The sequence below is a fragment of the Sciurus vulgaris genome (genome assembly GCF_902686455.1).
Source record: "Sciurus vulgaris genome assembly, chromosome: 2".
In the NCBI taxonomy this organism is placed as follows: Eukaryota; Metazoa; Chordata; class Mammalia; order Rodentia; family Sciuridae; genus Sciurus; species Sciurus vulgaris.
In genome coordinates this window covers 190,921,877-190,935,447 of record NC_136462.1, presented here as the reverse complement: position 1 = coordinate 190,935,447, position 13,571 = coordinate 190,921,877, and the positions used below count along the sequence as shown (strand labels likewise).

Sequence of the window (13,571 nt, the reverse complement as noted above, 5' to 3'; positions counted from 1 at the left end):
CTGGATTTATACAGTGGCAAAGAACTCTCCAAATGGCAAAGCTGAAGCTGCCAAAGCTTCACTAGTCTAATTTCCTAAAACCAGTAGTGTCCATTCCAAAGCATTCCTTTGGTTAAAGGAAGTCACAATGACAGTCAAATTCAACACAAGAGGGAAATATACAAGCCTTTAATACTTGGAAGTTTGGTCCAATGAGGGCCACTTTTGGAGACTAGCTACCCGGTGTCTAATGGTTCTTTTCTGGAGTTTGATAATAATGTATAATCTTCATGCCTTCCAATGAGTAATGTATAGCTTTATTTATTCAACATGTATCCAACACATTCCTATTTGTCCTTGTGAAGAACCATTTTCCGTATTATTTGTTACATGTGAGGCAATCGATGTCGTTAAAACATTGACATCATATTTTATTAAAATAAATGACAAATTGTGATTTCCCCTTCTGCAAGAATGTCAGAAGGTATGTATGCACCTAATGTTAAACTCAGGCATCTGGGAATTGGGATTAGGGCTAACGGATTGTTTTCTTCAGCGGTATTTGTAGATATTCTGAATTATCTTCCATTTTCAGCTATTTCTTGTGTATTCTGGGAGGCTAGCCCTGCAGGTTCTTATTGTTTTCTTCACACACTGCTGGAATTTCTTTCAGTCTGTAATTTTCCTTTCTCATTCATAGCCATCGGTGAACTTGACACGAAGGTTTTCCCTTTGCATTCGTGGTTCACAGCTGTCAATCAAGACCTGGGATGAAAGCCGCAGCTCCTTGAGGGATCCCCGGCTCCGGGCGGCCGCCGCGGCGCCTTGTGGGTAATGTGGTCCCGGAATAGCGGAGAGCGCCGGGCGGAAAACCCTGGGAAGGGCCCCTCGGAGGCCTCTGCTGCGCACGCGCCGCTTCCGGACTCTACCTGGACGCCCTTCCGGTTCGCCAGGCTCTTCCGGGGGAGGGTCCTAGAGCCTCAGGCTTCCCGCGTCCTGGTGTCATCTTGGCCTGGTGCGAACTGACAGCCAAGCGGGTGTGCCCGCGAGTTAGGAGGAGGGCTGGCGGCGAGCCCAGAGCACGCGGCGGTCGGCGGGAAAGGTGGGGCCGGGCGCAGCCGGCTTCGGGTCCGCGGAGGTGGACACGCGTCCCTCCCGTGGGGGCCCGCCGCGGGGTTCCGATGGTCGGAAGCCGGGCAGCGAGGGCAGCGCTGGGCTCCTGTCCCGCAGGCCTCGCGGCGGGCTCGCTGCCGCGCTTCTTTAGCTGAAGACCGTGCTCTGTGAAGGGGAAAGGTTTGTGCGTCAAGTGCTAGAGTCAGATCCAGAAGTTCCCAGGTGCCCCGGGACCTGCACCCATGGAGTACTGTGCACAGGTCATCAGAGCTTCAGTTCAGCTTTCAGAAGGACGTGAGCTGCGATTGAGGGAACGGACAGAAGGCACTTCACTGGAGGATCTGCGAGGTCTTGGTTGGAGGGACGGACGGAGAACTGGCCATTGCTAGGGAGATGGTTTCTGTGTCACTTCCTAAACTCATCCATGCCATTCCCTGTGATCTCCACTGCTTGTTTATTCTGAGCTGCTCAAACCATGACCATCACCACTCCTGGGATTTATTGAATTTTCCCTGTATAGAACCACACAGTGGAGGTAAATTGTTTTAAAAAAAATCTTTTAAAATTTCCTTATTTTAAAATTAGGATTTAGAAAGTAAACATTTTATCCATTTGTGCGGTTTGCTAGCGACCGAGCCAAGAATTGAATTTTGGTCGCTCAATTCCCAGATCAGGGCTCTGTCCTCCATCACGTTTAGGTTAAAACAAGTTTCTTAGCAAAAGATTCTTTTGTGAATCTGTAATTAAGGGAAACCAAGCCGTCAAAAAGGTGAACATCTGAAAAGCACGTGAACTCATTCTGTCTGGATTCTCTGGTCTCATTAACTAAACATATTAGTAGAAAAATGGGTAAGTGACATCAGTATTTTCCAGTGACAATAAATACTTTAATCCTAGAATCAATTTTAATGCTGAACTACTGTTCCAAATTTTGTATATACTGAGTTTTGTTGACCCAATCTCCTATTACTGGACTCACTGGTTATTTTTAAATTTTTCATAGGAGTTATAAATTGGCAGTAACTCAGTAGAAAACCTTTGTTCACATTCACTCAGAGAATCTCCATGTGGGGGGGAAAAAAAAGGGAGAGAAGCTCTTTGTCATCAATTCAGAACTATAAATGGACATTCCCCAACCTGTTGCTTCTATTCCAGGTTGGTCAAAGGACCATTTCCTTACATGGACGTGTGCCTGTCTTTGTAGGTCATTGTAAGAGCTGCTGTCTTAGCCACCTCTCATGATTCCCTTCCCCATTCTTCCTTACCCAGCTCTGCTTTCACCATTCTTGGCCCTTTCTCAAGAGCACCTGAAAATGAATAAGCCCCAGGTAAGTTGTTTAGGGATTTTCGTCCCAGATTTTACAGTGGATTTTAAGAGGTTTATGGGCTTTCAGATGAAATCAAAGTGGTATATAAAATTTAACATCAGAGAGTAAGAATATCAGATCAGTATTGGAAAATGCACAGAAATCCTATAGGCTTATTCAAGTTGGTCCCAAAAGGCCAGACAAGAAGATAGGCCTTACATTGGCTATTAGTATGGCTTTTCTGTCATTTATATACAAACGTGTTCTTAAATAATCTTTGCGTAAGTGATGCAAAGACAGCTTTACAAAAAGCATTTGTGAAAGAAAAGCAATGGGTTTCCTGTAACTTTTATACCAGGCAAAGCACATTAATTGTAGAGAACTAATTCATTGTCATCGGAGTAGATGGCATTCTGGTGGTTGTCCATGATTCAGTGAGGAATCCTAGAATAAATGGATTGCACGTTCTGCAGATAATGTGCTATAACTATTTCTCTCAGCTATACTTTTAAAACACGTCTATAAGTAGCAGTTCAATGTTATATTCTGTAGGTAAAACTTCACTTGCTTGTCTCATTGACCTCACTCTGTGCGATAAACTTTGTCTGCCCCTGACACTCCCATGGATCTATTCTGGTAAAGTTAGCAGCAACCTAAATATTTTAAACCCAGTGGGTATTTTCCAGTACATGTTCTATCAGATTGTTTGTTGCATTTGACAGTATGACCACCCACTCCCTAAAATACACCTCCAGTAATTTTTTTGATATCACTGACATATTCTCTGTTTAACTGTAATCATTTTTTCTGTTAAATAGTCTTCTTCCCTTTTATACCACAAACTTGTTATCCCATTGCTAGCCCATTATTCTTTCTGATTTTTTTCATGCCATTTGTGGTTTTAACTTGTAATTCGTTGTACTTTGAAATCTTTTTCTGCCTCCAGGAACCTCAGTTTGAGGTCCTTGCTAAACATCTCCATAGGATATTCAAGAAGTTCTGGGAATCCCCATGTCCAAAATGGAAATAATACTTGCAGTCTCTTCAGTTTGCTGCTTCTTTGTTATTCTCTATCATTGCCATTACAGTCCCACCAGTTATGTAAGCCAGAAAATGAGATATGTCTTAGTTTTTCTTGTCCTTGCCTCCTACTGTATCCAGTTACCAAGCCTTGCTAATGTCTAATAAATATTTCTTGAATTTGTTCCTTACTTACTTCCCCTGCCCCAGTTTCTGTCTTCTTGATTGTCACAATAACTTTCTCATGGTCTGCCTACCTACTGTTCCCACCTGAAAACTATTAGAAATGCTGAATGGACCCTCTAAAATGCCAGTCTGATCATGTCTCTTCATAAGGAAACTATTTAAGTAGGTCCGTGCTACTTATAGGATAAACGTTCAGCCTTTTATAGTGTGACTTACAAGGCTATTCACGTAGTAACCACATCCTACTTCTTTTTAATTCCTACCACTCTAGACCTTTTATTCAACAACGGTATTGATCAACTTTTACATGCCAAACACTGTGCTGGGTGCTCTGTGTATAGCGGGGACAAAAGAGATACCTTTTCTGTCCTCATGGAGCTCACAAGCTAGTGCAGGAAAAAGGCGTTACACAAATAATACAGACCACGGTGAGGTGGTTTTCAGCTTCATCAGACCAAATGCCCATTGATATAAAACATTTTGAACAAGGACAAAAACACGCATGCATGTTCCACCATCTCCTACGTCTCTCTTACTTGGTGGTGTCCACCCACACCAGTCTCCCTTCTCTTAGACAGGAATAGAACAACACACCATGAGGTATGGTTTCTGGCTTCCTGAAGGAGCACTAGTGGCACCAAATGATGCAACCCAAAGGTATAGGCAGGTTGACTCCCCTTGGGAAATGAGAAGGAGGAAGGCAGATGAACTGCCACTTCTTTTTCTCATCCATGTACTATTCCAAGATCAATTTTACTTTGTGGTCCTTCTGAAGTCCTGTGGTTCACACATGCTCCTTCTGAGGCACCTGCTGCCTCTTTGGAACCCATGTGAAGTGGACAGTGTGGTAATGCCTCTCGCATCTCATTGCCGACACCTGCCCTTTCCTCACTTTAGTACTTTTTCTTTGCCTTAGGCTCTATTTTCTGGAGATCCCGGATAAAACACATCTTCCCTTCATCTTGGTTTGGAAACCACAGATAATCTTGTATAATTTTATATAATCAGTGTAACTATAGGAGAAATAAAAGCAATTTAAATTGTGTTTTAATATGGATTTGTGTAGATACAGCTATATTGAAAGTCAGAGTAGTAGTCTGATGTTTATACCCAGACGTTGAGAGACTGGATATGATAATTACAAATTCACATGGTGCAGGTGTAGTTCAAATACCATTGGCAGCATTTCCATTAGTGATATTTTTCAAAGAATGAAAATTACTACAGTTCCAATCCAAACCAAATACAACATTCCCTGGATGTATTCAGGATTGCATTCCAATAAAATTAGTCTCTGTAAAAAAAGCATATATATAAATACATATATGTTCAAGTGTAAAATGGAATAAGGTTCTAGACTCAGATCATTATAAACAGGTTCATCATATTTATGAATATTTAGGACGTTAGAAGATTACACAAGGCTTGGGGCATTTGTTTCCTGTTTAAACTGTCCTGTGTGTTGTAGAAGGTCTACCATCTCTTGTTCCCTCGCCCTCCAAATGCAGCAGCATCCCACAGAACATGACAGTCCAGACTTCTTGAACAGAGGTGTACAGTGCCCTGGGTGACAGGTGTCACCCATGCTGAGCAGCACTGCAGTGTTGGTAAAGTACATTTAGTTTCTTGAACACGTCCCAAATTTTCTGCTCCTGCTTTTAACCATGTGCCTACTCCGTTGATTGTTCCCTGTCTCTCTACTCCTTTTATCTTCACTTGTTTGTGACCATAGCCAGGAGCCATTTCCTCATAGAACCCATTCCTGCCCCTTATCTTCTGTCCCCTGGGCTGCATTCACTTGGCGGTGCAGCTGTCTCCATTTCTGCATCAGTGTAGTGTCTGCACGTTGCCTGGGGACCTCCATACAAGTGAGGCCATTGGTCTTTGGCAGTGCAGGCCTGTATGCATTCCTCTCTGTGCCCTCTGTAGCCCTCTGTGTGGCCATCAGTGCTCTTCATTTCTTTCTATGGGCCACCTGTGAGCATTCCTGTGCTCTGAATGGATGATCAGTCCATCAGAGTTGCTTACAGAGTTGACCTGAGCCACCAGGAGAATCAGGTTTCTTTATTATGAACACCATTCAGTCTTTAACCAACTGAGTATGTTCACTGTTCTTACTGTGGACCTGTGTTACTGACCACCGGGTCTGCTCTCCACTCCTGACTCACTCATAGACCTTTTGCAGGCAGGCTCTCCAGTCATTAGGACCTTATGTGTCTGTTGTGCCTGCAGTTGTAAGACACTGTTCATGGTCAGGAGGCTTATATCTACTTTGGAGGAGGTAATTCACAGAGGACGTAATATAGGTAACGCGACTATTTCTAGCTTATGCATAGAAGACAGTTATATATGGAAAAAAGGATGTGATTAAATTATCTGGTAAAGTGTGCCAATATGAAGATGTGTAGCAGGTGGAGGGCGGAGACTAAGGGGTGTGATAGCCGTGGAGTGGGTAAATGTGCATCAGTCCTAGGTGCAGGGCGTGCGCAAGGCTCTACAGAGCTGGAGGTGGCACTGTGATGCCTAAAATAATTTTAGACTTAAAAAAGAATTGGAAAAGAATCATAGGCAAGGTACTTGCATGCCCTTCACCTGCTTCCCCTGGTCCTTTGAAACCGTCGTACGGTGATCAAAACCAGAAAATTAACACTAATACAGTAGTGTTATCTCTCTCAGATTTTGCCAGTTGTCCCACTGATGCCTTTTTTCAGTTCAGGGACCCAGCCTAGGATCACACAGTGCATTTAGCTCTCATGTCTCTGTAGCCTCCTGCAATCTGCCACAGTCCTTCTTTGTGTCATGACGTTGACACTTGACTAGCCAGTACCCTGTAGGGTTTATTCTAACCTGCCCCTTTCCTTATTATAATTCCTTTGTCTCGGAGAAATAAACCTGGCTTTTGTGATCTGCATTATTTACTTTCTCATCCAGCTACACACATGAGGTGATTTTAATAATTGCTAATCCACACCCCATGTGAGAAACAAGTTTTCTAACTGGAGTATAATTTTGCTTAGTCTTAAAAAAGTAGTCCAAAGTAGTCCTCTTTTCTAAAGTTACTTTGGGTAGTTCTTTCCTTCCTCATACCCTTCACCTTGAGTGTTGCTTATTGTTAATATGGGTGTTTGTGTGTTACTATTTGTATTTGATTTGGAACTCCCCCTCCCTGTCCTGTTGGATCTTAGTTGTTTGGGGATAGGTAATATTCCCACCATTCTAAAAATCTGAACTGCACAGAAGGAAATGTATAGAAGTTCCACTCTTCTCACTCTGCCCTTTCCCTTCCCCCATGCTTCCCACCTGTTCCCACCCTTCCCCTGTAACCAAGTTCATGGGTTTCTGGTTTATTCTTGCTGTATTTTATACCCATATGATGGTTACATGTGTATTTTCTTATACATAAAACATAGTGTGTTGTAGATATTCGTTTGCACTTTGCTTTTTTCACTTAACAGTATAGCCTGGGAATTATTCCATGTCACTTTGTAGAGACTGTCCTTGTTGTTTATGCCTTCAGATATTGCTTCCAGTCACCATGCTGTCTCTTCTGAGCCCCAGAGCCAAATATCCACCTGCCGACTGACACCTCTACTTGTGTAGTCCACAGGCACTTCAAGCGCAGCACATAAAGATCAGTGCTGTAGCTCCTGTGCTCAGCCCTTTTATTTTTTTCGATTCCCTAATCTCAGCATACAGTGCTTGTATCTACCCAGCCAATTGTGCAAATAATCTGGATGTTACACTTCCTACTGCACAACCAACCAATGGCCGACTCCTCTTAACCCGTCATCACGTAGGATTGATGCCCTTCTCTGCACTGGAGCTACCTGTGATCCTGTCACTTGAGGCATCTTAGCTTTCTTTCCTCCTAATCAGACCTTTAGGCCATTTTCTATCTTTTTAGAGTATGGGACAGCAAATGTTTTCTTCAGGGGACCTCCTCTGTCCACCTGGTCTCTGTCAGATCTGTTCAGCACAAAAGCTGTAGCATGAAAGGAATCATAACCAATGCGTAAACAAATGGGCCAGATTTGATCTCAGTGGCTAGATTTGGCCTACAGCCTGAAGCTTGTGGTTTGCCAACGCCTCTACTCTAGAGCATTTGTGTTTGTGATTTTTTTTTTTTTTTTTTTTTTTTTTTTGCAGAACCCAGGACTGCTCTACCAATGAGTTCTGCTCCCAACACTTTTTATTTGTTGTCTTGAGACAGTCTTACAAAGTTGCCAAAACGGACCTTGAACTTACCATCCTGCTTCAGCTGGGATTACAGGCGTGCACCACTGCTCCCAGTTTAGAGCATCACTTGTAAAATACAAATTTGGCCACAAAACTCCAGTCCTTGCTTGCAAATATCTCTGTGGATTTCCATCATTCACAATAGTCGTCTCCAAAGTGAAGAATAAGGGGCACCGCCAGGACCCCTGGACTTCTTTCTGTTTATATATTATCTTAACTAAAAGAATAAAATTATCAGGCTTTATTTGATATTAATAGATAGCTTAAAATAATAATTATAATTTCTAAGTAAATGTACATATTGGTTATGTGCAAGAAAGTTTTACTGATGTGTTTTGTTATCTAAAGATTCACGACTACTAATTTGGGAAACAGTCCCTCTCTTTAGCTCACATTCCTATGAAACAGTTTTTATTTCAGGTCAAAAATTGACCCCTCAAAAGAAGTCTGAAAACACAAAACAGAACTAACTTTCTCCTTTTGTGACTACCCTTTATTATGTATGACCATCTTTGAGCTTTGCTGCAGGTGTGGATTTATGTTCATGTCGCCCAGTGAGAAGGTGTGATCCTAAAGAGCAGGGTCAGTGTTTCATGTGAGTTATAATCCAGGAAGCCAAGCGCTGCAGGACATGGTGTAAACTCAGCACACTTAAATTTTTCATTTAAGAAATGAACAGTGACAGGATATTTCCTGTTTTACCCTCCCACAAAGCCCCTCTCTGTAGCTTACCACCAGCCTTGGCAGTAGTCTTCTTGTATGTGATGTTCCCGTAGATTTGGTATCACTCAGTTCTAATCATCTCAGATTAAACATGTTCTTTCAGAGGTCAGTTTCATTCAAGGACCTGACTGTGAACTTCACCCATGAAGAGTGGCAACAGCTGGACCCTGACCAGCGGCTCCTGTACAGGGATGTGATGTTAGAGAACTACAGCAACCTCATCTCAGTGGGTGAGTGAGCATCCCTGTATGCCTCCTAAGAGCATGCTTTTCTTCTGTCACAAGAACATGTTGAAATTCTAGAATTTAATTACCTAGTCTTCAGTATCAGAAAGATGTTAAAGCCCTTTTAGGCAACAGAAATAGGTGTGGGTGTGGTGTGTGCACGAGTGCATGCACCATGTTCCCTGTCTTTCCCCGCCTTTCACAACGTTCTGGCTTCACTGAGCTGTTGCTGGGCATCTTCACTGCATGACTTCTGAAACTGTCTTCTTCATGTTTCAATCCCTGAAGTCCAAAGAGCTTGGTCCAAATTCTGTGTCATTTACCACTAACAGGGTTTCATGTTAGCAAACCAGATGTGATCTTCAAATTGGAGCAAGGAGAAGAACCATGGATAGTGGAGGAAATCTCAAAGGAGAGCTATACAGGTAAGTAAATGATAACTGGGCAGGTGGAATCCAAAGGAAATGAGAATTCCAGGGTAGCCAGCAACCACCGTTGGCATATTTATGATTTTTTTTTTTTTTAAGGAATCTCGTTATAGACCCCAGACCTTAGGAAGTAATGGAGGACAATTAACTGTCATGCTGCAGTTACTGAAAACGTTGTTTGTCCCCTAATAAATATATTCCTTTAATTGAAATGTATACAGATTGTTGCCCTTAAGTTATCTAGCCCCAGAACTCAAGTTCCTCTTTCCCCACACCTCAGCTTCCTTCATTTCAGTAGCATTCTCTTGCCGATCTTGCCTCACTGGACATTGTCATAGACATGTTTTATATCTAGACATTCACCGATCTGTCTTAATAAATCTTGCTTGATTTGCATGGTCTTTCTAGTTCCTCCTTCTGTGTGTGATTTAACTGAGAAATAACAGTTTCACTGTCCATTCTCAGTCCCACCAAGGTTGGGACTTTGAATTAGGTAAACAAAGCTCCACTCAAATGTAAGACCCTCACTCTCAGGCTTGTACATGTGCCTAAGGTGCCCTGCCTCCCTCCAGTCCTGGCCATGCTTCACTCTCAATCTTATGCTCATTCCCCTTTTTATTTGTGCAAGTTTCTATATCACTGCAAAAAATGTCACGTTCATCTCTTCCTTCTTGTACTTTTCAATCACACTAATCGTCTTCCTGAGATGTTCCACCTAGTCTCACTGCATCACCGTCTTTCTCTGACATTTTCACTTGACTCTTGTTTATTTCAATACCCAGTCAGCCACACTTGTGGTATGCTTGGTGTACTGTTCTTTTATTTTTCCACCCTATATTTAGAATATATTTGTAAAGTGTCAAAGGTTCTTGTATTGTTTACTAGTTTCCTCTTCCTTTGACACTGTTAAATAGGCCAGCATGGATGGGTTTGCTTTTTCTTTTCCAAAATCAGCCAAGTAGGAGATATTTGCACTTAAAATTCTTTAATTCTGGGAGGCTTGGCCTGCAGTCTGATCCTATGACAAGACATTTGTAGGGATTCCTATTGCATAGCAAGTGTGTAAAGACTCACAAATTATTGTTAATTGTGCTCCTTTTTAGAAGATGATGATGCCTCAGAGAAGGACAAGGAAATTCAAGACAGACATCTAAGTCAAAATGCACCCTTCAGCAGCAAGACACTCATTACAGAAAGAATGAATGCATTTGGAAAAACGTTTTCTCTGGGCATGAATCTTGTTCCCTCAAGAAAAATACCCTACAAATGTGATCCAGGTGGAAACAGTTTGAAAACTAATTCAGAAGTAATTGCGGCAAAGAAAAGTGAAGAAAATAAAAAGGTTCCTGATGAACACAGTGGATATCAGAAGGCCCTACTTCATGCTAAGCATGTGAAAAGTCATTCTGGAGTGAAAAAATGCAACTATAATCAAGCAATAGAAGCTGGCAGTCAAGAGGAAGATCTTATTTTGCACCAGAACATTCAGACTTTGAAACAACCTTTTGACCATAATAAATGTGGGAAACCCTTCTTCAGCAGGGTAGTCCTGTCTGCCCAGAAGAGGGAATGTGCTGAAAAGAAGCTAAATGAATGTGATGAATGCAGGAAAACCTTTTCTAAGAGGTCCACCCTCATTGTGCATCAGAGAATTCACACAGGAGAGAGACCTTATGTTTGTGACGATTGTAGGAAAACCTTCCGTGTGAAGACCAGCCTCACTCGACACCAAAGAATTCATACTGGAGAGAGACCCTATGAATGCAGCGAATGTGGGAAAGCCTTCATTGACAAATCTGCCCTCATTGTACATCAGAAAATTCACGGAGGGGAGAAATCCTATGAGTGTAATGAATGTGGAAAGACCTTTTTTCGGAAGTCAGCCCTCGCTGAGCATTTCAGGTCACACACGGGAGAGAAACCTTATGAATGTGAGGAATGTGGGAATGCCTTTGGAAAGAAGTCTTACCTCATGGTACATCAAAGAACTCACAGAGGAGAGAAACCAAACGAGTGTAAGGAATGTGGGAAAACCTTCTTCTGTCAGTCAGCGCTCACTGCACATCAGAGAATTCACACAGGAGAAAAACCCTATGAATGTAGTGAATGTGAGAAAACCTTCTTCTGCCAGTCAGCCCTCAACGTGCATCGAAGAAGTCACACAGGGGAGAAGCCCTATGAATGCAGTCAGTGTGGAAAATTTTTATGCACTAAATCAGCCCTCATGGCACATCAGGTAATTCACAGAGGAAAGAAGTCTTATGAATGCAATGAATGTGGCAAGTTTTTCTGCCATAAATCAACACTCACTATACATCAGAGAACCCACACAGGAGAAAAGCAGGATGTGTTTAATAAATGCGGTGGAACATCCGTGGTGAAGCCAAACTGCAGTGAACATAAGAGAATGGACACAAAGGAGAATCTGTTTGAGTGTCATGAACACGGGCGTGCAGCCAGCAGAAGCTTACGCCTCTTTGCACATCAGAGGACCATGTGGGAGAGACCCTATGCATGTAGTGAGTGTGGGAGGACCTACTGCAGGAAGTCAGCACTCACTCACCATCAGAGAACCCACTCGGGGGAGAGACCCTATGAGTGTAATGAGTGTGGGAAAACCTTCTGCCAGAAGTTCTCCTTCACTGAACATCAGCGAACTCACACTGGAGAGAAACCGTATGAATGTAGTGAATGTGGGAAATCCTTCTGCCATAAGTCTGCCTTCAGAGTACACCAGAGAATTCACACGGGAGAAAAACCATATGAATGTAACGAGTGTGGGAAAACCTACCGTCGGCTCTGGACTCTCACTGAGCATCAGAAAATACACACAGGAGAAAAACCCTATGAATGTAACACATGTGAGAAGACATTCCGCCACAAATCGAACTTCCTTTTACATAAGAAAACTCACAAGGAATAAGTTCAGCAAGGCAACACATCAAATGATTTACATAAAGCTAGAACTCTGAATATGAATGGGGAAAGGAAATCTTTTCAGTGTAAGGAGCATGGGAAATTTTTCTGCCACAGGTCAGCCCTCACTATAGTATCAGAGTTCACACAGGCTAAAAACACAATTTGCTTAATACATGTGGTATGACATTCAGTGTGAACTGTGAAAACGCTCAATTCACACATTATGCCAAGTGTGCCTCCCTTTAAAAAAAAAAAAGAAACCAACATTATTTAAGTTCATTACTTTATCATTCTCTTCAGTGTCACTTGAAAATGTGTCAGCAGGTGTGAGGGTCTAATCTTCCTTTCAAATCAATACCAGTTTTTCTTATGATTAATGATTAACTGATAATTTACAGATTTATGATGTATTAAATCCTCAGACAGCTTGTTTTCTCTCTTCTATCTCCATACTGTTCTGGTAACAGACCCCCAATCCCTTTATCTGCAAAGGTGACAATTAAGAGGACCAACCATGCTACTATGTGTCATAGAGGTTTTTTGTTTTTTTTTTTTTATTGTAAACAAATGGGATACATGTTGTTTCTCTGTTTGTACATGGAGTAAAGGTATACCATTTGTGTAATCATAAATTTACATAGGGTAATGAGGTTTGATTCATTATGTTATTTTTTCCCTTCCCCCAACCCCTCCCACCCTCTTTTCCCTCTATACAGTCCTTCCTTCCTCCATTCCTGCCCCCCTCCCTAACCCTAACACTAACCCCTCCCAGCACCCATTATGTGTCATCATCCACTTATCAGCGAGATCATTTGTCCTTTGGTTGAGATTGGCTTATCTCACTTAGCATGATATTCTCCAATTTCATTCATTTGCCTGCAAATGCCATAATTTTATCATTCTTTATGGAAGAGTAATATTCCATTGTATATATATATACCACAGTTTCTTTATCCATTCATCAATTGAAGGACATCTAGCTTGGTTCCACAATCTGGCTATTGTGAATTCAGCAGCTATGAACATTGATGTGGCTGTATTTCTGTAGTATGCTGATTTTAAGTCTTTTGGGTATAGGCCAAGGAGTGGGATAGCTGCTGGGTCAAATGGTGGGTCCATTCCAAGCTTTCTGAGGAATCTCCATACTGCTTTCCAGAGTGACTGCACTAATTTGCAGCCCCACCAGCAATGTATGAGTGTACCTTTTTCCCCACATTCTCAGCAACACCTATTGTTGCTTGTGTTCTTGATAATCTCCATTCTAATTGGGATGAGATGGAATAGTTTTGATTTGCATTTCTCTTATTACTAGAGATGTTGAACATTTTTTCATATATCTGTTGATTGCTTGTAGATCTTCTTCTGTGAAGTGTCTGGTCATTTCCTTAGCCCATTTGTTGATTGGATTATTTGTATTCTTCCTGTAGAGTTTTTTG

General features: G+C 42.0%; 1 protein-coding gene across 6 annotated transcripts; it reads left to right on the top strand.

Annotated features, from left to right (window-relative positions):
• The first annotated feature begins 923 nt into the window (after positions 1–923).
• On the top strand, positions 924–12,563 carry ZNF334 (zinc finger protein 334). 6 transcript variants are annotated; one of them, XM_079128825.1, is made up of 6 exons: positions 924–1,627; positions 2,096–2,247; positions 2,362–2,420; positions 8,668–8,794; positions 9,121–9,213; positions 10,320–12,563. In XM_079128825.1, the coding sequence occupies exons 2-6, from the start codon at positions 2,214–2,216 to the stop codon at positions 12,137–12,139; spliced, it is 2,133 nt and encodes a 710-aa protein (XP_078984951.1). In that variant the 5' UTR covers positions 924–1,627; positions 2,096–2,213; the 3' UTR covers positions 12,140–12,563. The 6 variants fall into 6 exon arrangements, with proteins under 6 accessions (XP_078984951.1, XP_078984949.1, XP_078984948.1 ...); XM_079128823.1 differs by lacking the exon at positions 2,096–2,247 and having other exon boundaries at positions 10,323–12,563; XM_079128822.1 differs by lacking the exon at positions 2,096–2,247.
• Positions 12,564–13,571: the final 1,008 nt, after the last annotated feature.

What these genes read in the sequence shown, in the direction of transcription:
- ZNF334 (XM_079128822.1), top strand. Translation starts at nt 1,486, where the DNA reads ATGGTTTCTGTGTCACTTCCTAAACTCATCCATGCCATTCCCTGTGAT. An exon ending in TGAAAATGAATAAGCCCCAG is followed by an intron (nt 2,421 to 8,667) that starts GTAAGTTGTTTA and finishes ATGTTCTTTCAG; the next exon opens with AGGTCAGTTTCATTCAAGGA. An exon ending in CTCAAAGGAGAGCTATACAG is followed by an intron (nt 9,214 to 10,319) that starts GTAAGTAAATGA and finishes GCTCCTTTTTAG; the next exon opens with AAGATGATGATGCCTCAGAG.